Here is a 6,809-nt window from a genome sequence, read left to right on the forward strand (position 1 = left end):
ACTTTAAAAAGGATGAGTGTGGCGAGCTTATGAATGAGATAATTAAGAAACTGGCTCATATAAAAAAGGACAGACAAGAGAGAGGGAGAAGGAAGAGAAGAGCTGTTGTTGGCGCTTTCCCTACTCTCTCCCTCCTTTTTTATTTTATCTATCCCATCTAAAAAAAAAAAAGCGGTTTCCCTGCTTCCGTCCCCCTCGTCCCCTTGCTAACGATTTGACAGCATCATTAACCCTGTGTGTCTCTGGCTGCTCCCTTCACTGCCAGAGGCCACACACACACACACACACACACACACACACAGTCTCAGTAAAAGGTCATTCCAGTTAATATGGGCCACACTGTAATCAGTAAGAAGGACTAGTGATTAACACCCACACATGCGTTCACACACATTCACACACAATCAGAAAACACTAAAGGCTTTAGCGGGTCCAGGATGTTACCAGCAGCTGAAAGTGCAAATGTAGCAGTGTAAACAGGTCTAACTTAATATTTATTTTAAAAAGCCAGTAAATCCCTTGAGGAGGCCACGAGGATTCTGTATCTGGACGATCGGTTACAAGCCGCCATCAGCACACAGTCACAACCTTCCAGCAGCACAAAACAGGCCTTTTAACAAGCTATCTCAAGGGCTCAAAGCCCCTCTGCCTCTTATGACGCTCATGTGTGAGGCAGAAATTGGTTCATTCTTCCAAATCAAGTTAGCTGTTGCTGAGCATTTACAATAAGCTGCGTAAATAAAACGTTTAAAAAAATACGTTGGTGGAATTCCCAGTTTAAAAAAAAGGAGATGATTGATTCGATTATTACTGAAGATGTGACATTGGAAGAGGTGAGAGGTGAAATAGCAGAACAATGCCGACATATGATGGCAGGTTGTTTGGCCAAATGTTGGAGATAACGCCATATGGGGGATTAGTGGAGGAGAAAATCACAGTGTTTTCGCACCATATTTATTCCAGAAATATTTACTCTCTTTATTCTGGTCGAGTGGACTCCATTAAGGTGGCATCGCTGTATGAGAGAAAGAATTATTACCATATCTCCAGTGTGTGTGTGTGTGTGTGGTTGGGTGGAGAGGGGGCAAGTAAGGGAAGAATGATAACTGAAAGAGAAGGAGAGAGTGTAAGAGAGGTTAAACACCTTAAGTGAAAACAAAAGTGATGTGTTTGTGACAGTGTGTGTGTGTGTGTGTGTACATTTACTTGTCTAATTGTCATTCCCCAGCTGCCTCTGACTGCACCTGAACACATCCTACAGTACCAGTTTACCTGCCCCCCCCCCCCCCCCCCCCCCCCCCCCCCCCTTCCGAGCCTCTCCTCCCAGCGTCAACAGGAAGGCATCTCTTCAAATAATGAAATCAACTTTGACCTTTAACTCAATGCCGGTGTTGACATGCGAAGGTCAAGTTGTTGAAGTCGAGTTGAACCTGCTCCACCTCCACTGTTTGCTGCACACAAAACCTGCATGTAGATGTATGTGGGGGAGGTAGCTGTTCCGCAGTGGACAGCACTTCATCCAACTTTTTCTTTTTGCACATTGAGAGAGCAGTCACAGAAAAATATGGACGGTAGAAGTATATTTTGGTTCCTAGAGGTGCAACTGCCATAAAAGCAGCCTCTAAGATACATCAGCACACCAGATACATCCTTTTTAGCATGAAAAGTTGAGAAATTGAGAAAGGGATTGATGGAAATACTGTTATAGACCTGTGGAAGAGGATTAGGGCCATGTGAAAAAAATTATTTGAGTTCTGAGATTAATCTCAGAATTCTGACTTTAAACTCAGAATTCTGACTTCAAACTCTGAATTCTGAGATGAATCTAAGAACTCAAATACATTTTTCACATGTGGCCCTAACCCTCTTCCATATTGACCAATGTTTTCTGAGAGCACGGCTGTTTAAAAATAAAAATCAGCGGTCTATTGCAAATCCATCATCTTAACACTGTATTCTACTTTTCAACAGGGGCAGCAATAGCCTAAAGCATAGAAAAGTAAGCTTGTGAATAGGAGGGCATCTGTTTAAAACCATGCATCAGTGGGGAAAATGGTAATGTGGGAAAACTAACTCTCTCCGAACACTCCTCTCCTCTCCTCTCCTCTCCTCTCCTCTCCTCTCCTCTCTCTCTCCCAGGTGTAAAAGTGTACAACTGTATGAACAAGCAGGATGTCGCTGAAAAAGAGCCACCTTTCCCTGGATAAATGTCTCACTCGATCACCTCCTTGAAGCGCGGAACAGAGGCGTCGTTTCTCCCAGGATCCCCTCATATCTCAGAGGACGGCTTCACTAAAGTAAGGGCCTCTCCCTCCACTTTCCCCTGCGAGTGCCTGAGGTAAGTTCATACAGTTGACAGAGTGACGTCTGGGCTGCAGCTGCAGTTACTGTAGGTCAGGTTGTGTCAGAGCCTCTGGCGCCTGCAGGTCACCGGGTTCACTGACAGACCGGCTAACCAGCATGCAGAAAAACAAGGCAGAGCGGCATCATCCGTCTTCATGTGCAGCCTGTATGTCACAAGGCTGGTGCCGATACTTGTCTGTTTATCTTCACTTTTTGTAGACTTAGCCCTGCCCTCTGAACCCACTGGGAATGTGCATGTATAGGGGGCTATGCGAGTCTGTCTTTCTGTCACTCTGTGTGAAAGTTGAAGGGGAATAAAACTAAATTTAAGAATTCAAATGAGCAAACCTATTCCTAAGTGTTATTCCCCGAAGAGCACAGGCTGGCAGAATCAGTGCCATCTCTTTAAATCACTTCTTTTCTTGTGTAACCTTGTTTCTGGCTGAAGTAGGCTGTGTGCAGTCGGCCCGCTCCTGTCAGACCGGCCCGAGCCGGAGCTGGCCTGATGTTCCTCTGCCCCACAATGCCTAGTTTGTTGTTTAACTTCTTCCACCTTTTCAGCAGTGATATATTTTGTCTAAACTCTTCAAGTGGGGCGGTCCTGGACAGCAAAGACCAGGTTATCTGTGGTCTCTAGTCCAGACCTCACAACGGCCAGAGAATGTGTTCTTTGTGATAAAAATATGAAATGCATGGGTAGAAAAACAAATCTTATTTATAATGGCTTGTGATGGAGACAGGGGAATCCCTGCAGTTTGCAATGTCACGGTGGGTTTTGAACTTTGATTCCATGTTGCCCAAGACTGAAGGGTCCATTTTTGACTGATAACTATCACAGAAAGATGCAATTAGGATGAAAGGTGGATGTGGTTAGGGAGCAGCTAACCATGTTTCCTAACGGACACTGTCCTCTTTCTCTTCCAAGAAAGAGCCATTTGGACGGTATTTAATCATGGCCATTAACTCAGCCATATGCATTGACGCATGAAAAGAAACTGTGACTGAATGGAAATAATATTTAATATGTTGTGGCTACAGTGTTGTTTACTTGCTCAAGTTCATTGTTGGGGGAAAGAACAATAATTGTCAAATGACAGGAGCCACGTGATTGGTCGTGGAGTGCAGTGATGTCACCGCTGCTCTGATGCCCTGGTGCAGCAGCTCGTGCAGGCGGAGGGGAGAAAGAGAGAGAGTGGGGCTCCAGATGGAGTTGGCGCGCGACTGGAGCAGCACTGGGGCTCGTGCGAGCGCGACAGAGGAACGGCAGCCTCACGCACTCACTACTGCCTTGATGAACTCCACTCGCTTCCACACTCAGCGCAGCCCATCATGGGGGATGGTGGCCCGTCCTCGCCGGTGAACTTCCAGAATGGCACGGGGAGCGGGACGGCGGAGGACGCGCCGGGCGCGTCCGATCAGTGGATGGCGGGGATGAGCTTGGTGATGGGTCTGATCGTCCTGACCATCGTGTTCGGGAATATCCTGGTCATTGTGGCCATAGCCAAGAACCAGAGGCTGCAGACGCTCACCAACGTGTTCATCGTGTCCCTGGCGAGCGCGGACCTGATCATGGGGCTGCTGGTGGTGCCCTTTGGAGCCGCGCTCGAGGTCCGCGGCTCGTGGCTGTACGGGTCGTTCTTCTGCGAGTTCTGGATCTCCGTGGACGTCCTCTGCGTCACCGCCAGCATCGAGACGCTGTGCGTTATCGCCATAGACAGGTATGTGGCCATCACCTCGCCTTTCCGGTACCAAAGCTTGTTAACCAAAGCTCGTGCCAAGGCGGTGGTGTGCGTCGTCTGGGCCATCTCCGCCCTGGTGTCCTTCCTGCCTATTCTGATGCACTGGTCCCGGGACAGTGTGGATACAGCCTGCTACGACGACCCCGAGTGCTGCGACTTCGTCACCAACAGGGCATATGCCATCTCGTCATCTATCATATCTTTTTACATTCCTCTATTGGTCATGATATTCGTCTACGCGCGGGTGTACAGAGAGGCGAAAAAGCAGCTGAAGAAGATCGACAAGTGCGAGGGCAGGTTTCACAACAACCTGAACGGACTGGGCTCCAAGTGCAAAACTAACAAGAAGCGGCCGTCCAAGATCCTGGCGCTCCGGGAGCAGAAGGCGCTCAAGACGCTGGGCATCATCATGGGCACGTTCACCCTGTGCTGGCTGCCCTTCTTCATCGTCAACGTGGTGCGGGTGTTTTGCGCCGAGGTGGTGGACAAGGACCTGTTCGTGTTCCTCAACTGGCTGGGCTACGTCAACTCGGCGTTTAATCCCATCATTTACTGCCGGAGCCCGGACTTCAGGAAGGCTTTCAAGAGGCTGCTGTGCTGCCCGAGGCAAGCCGACCGGAGGCTGCACGTTAGCTCCTGCGACCTGTCCCGGTGCTCCGGCGGGTTCGTCTCCTCTCTGGAGCCCAGGACCTTGGGGATATGGTCAGACTGTGCCGTGCTGGACAACAGCGACAGCAGCCTGGACGGGACCGCGAAACTGTCTCATTCTGAATCACAGCTGTAAGAAAAAGAAAGAAAAAAAATACTTTTGTGAGATGGATTACAGCAGCCCGGGTCTGGAGGATCGGGGAAGGGCGTTGACTCCGTGAGAATGGGCAATTGGGAATTGCAAGGTATCGCCACTTGCCGTACCTTAGCCTAAGTGAGTCCAAATTTGATCTCGTGTTTTTTTTTTTTATCAGTATAATAGAGAACAACCATTACACAAAACTCTCCAGAAATTTATTTGGAAGCTATATCTAAAAAAACAAACAAACATCAGGACCAATGTTCCCTCTGAGCTGTGTGGGTCCCTGCAGGATAGTTAAGTTTATCCCAAAAATATCTTTTCAGTCTAAAATCATTTCTCCCCCTGACCCCAGGAATTTAGTCGATATAAGTGGGTGTCAACGTTTTGGTGGCACATGATAGGCTATTAGAATAGATGTTTTGTTTGTTTCGCAGCCGCTGGATCGATAAGACAGTGCAAGCTACAGCTCAGTAGTGATAGTTGAGGAGGTTTTGTATATTGAGGAGAAGTGGGTAACCTTCAAATTTGTAACACCTAAAGGCCACTAATAGGAGCCACACAGACGGTTTCTTACTTTTCCTTAAAAGAGGTTAAAAGCCACTCTTAACCCCTCCAATGCTCAGGCGCACTGTAAAAAAACAAAACCCCACCAACGTTAGGAGTTATTATTTTAAAGTGTTAAGAGTATAAAGCACTGGACAGTGACGAGGCATTTGTTGGAATGACTGTGTTATGATTGTATTAATGTAGTGTTCACAATGTGTTTTACCTCACAGCCGATGACAAGTGCAAATTGTACGGAAGGTATTTGTTTATATTAAACATTTATGTAAAATAGTCAAAAGACATGTATTTATTCTGTGCTTTTTTACAACAAAGCAAGTAATGATGAATGTGGGGGTTTTCAGCTGGGGTTTGTTCCCACGCCCTTTGTACATATTGTTCTTTAGTACTGAAGTGAGGAATTTGGATAAACTCACTGTCTGTCACTGTCTTTTTCTCTCTCATTCAAGCTTACATGCTATTGTAAGGTGGTGTGGTGACTCCTGTGAAATAAAGGAAAGTTTCATCGTTGATTTAGCCTACTGTTGGATTTTTATTCGGCACTTTCGTATATTATTAATGATGTGACGTTTGATTTGGATTTGATTTACTGATGTGGAAACAAATGGGTTTGATCGAATCTTCCCTCTGTAAAGTCCCCGAAGATAAATTGGCATCATGTGAATGTTCAAGCTAGACAACCCAAAATGCTTGAGGAGAAATATCATGTGGCTCGTGCAATTTAATAAGAAAATGGCCTTGTTCCCTACTGTAGCAACCATGCATGTTTACCAATTAATTTACAATGATTAAAATAGAATCTGTGGAGATCTGTGCTTAAACAACTGGAGCAGAGCTGCATCTTTAAATAAGTAGGATAAAGGTGAACACTAAGATTTTACTGGATTTGTGCCAAAGATGCCCCCCCTCCTTCCCCCCCTGTAACAGCCATGAGAAAATACTATCACATTTTCTGTTCCTGTTGACTATAAACAAAGATGTGTGTTATTCAGGCACAGTCGATTAATACTGTTTTGCATTTAGTTTAATCTATTATACGACCATGTCAACATGTTTAACCTGGATCCATTCTGTGCCCTGAATGATCAAGGCTCATATATAAATCTGTACTGTTTTAAGCACTATTGACTTGCATTAGCCTGATAGTGTTAATACATTTTCTCCAGATATGTCAAAATCCAAAACACTGAAGCAACAGCTTTTTGGGTGGATGGAAATGACTCGCAGTTCATGATCAATCAGATAGGTTTCTGAAAAACTTGAATTTTCTCCTTCACCATAAAACAGGAAACCTAGTAGCATTGTTAGCATTTTACATTCAAACCAAACGGTAGCCTATTAGATGGATGGATTTGTTGTATGTCAATTTTTCT

At 45.8% G+C, this 6,809-nt stretch overlaps 1 protein-coding gene across 1 annotated transcript; it reads left to right on the forward strand.

Annotated features, from left to right (window-relative positions):
- Window positions 1-3,672: 3,672 nt before the first annotated feature.
- adrb1 (adrenoceptor beta 1) lies at window positions 3,673-4,866 on the forward strand. The gene has a single exon (XM_071920345.2). It carries the CDS (start codon window positions 3,673-3,675, stop codon window positions 4,864-4,866), a length of 1,194 nt encoding a protein of 397 aa, XP_071776446.1.
- The last annotated feature ends 1,943 nt before the right edge of the window (window positions 4,867-6,809 follow it).

The sequence above is a fragment of the Centroberyx gerrardi genome, chromosome 20 (genome assembly GCF_048128805.1).
Source record: "Centroberyx gerrardi isolate f3 chromosome 20, fCenGer3.hap1.cur.20231027, whole genome shotgun sequence".
NCBI classification, from domain to species: domain Eukaryota; kingdom Metazoa; phylum Chordata; class Actinopteri; order Beryciformes; family Berycidae; genus Centroberyx; species Centroberyx gerrardi.

Excerpts from the sequence above, each read along its gene's own strand:
- adrb1 (XM_071920345.2), top strand. The coding sequence starts at position 3,673 with ATGGGGGATGGTGGCCCGTCCTCGCCGGTGAACTTCCAGAATGGCACG.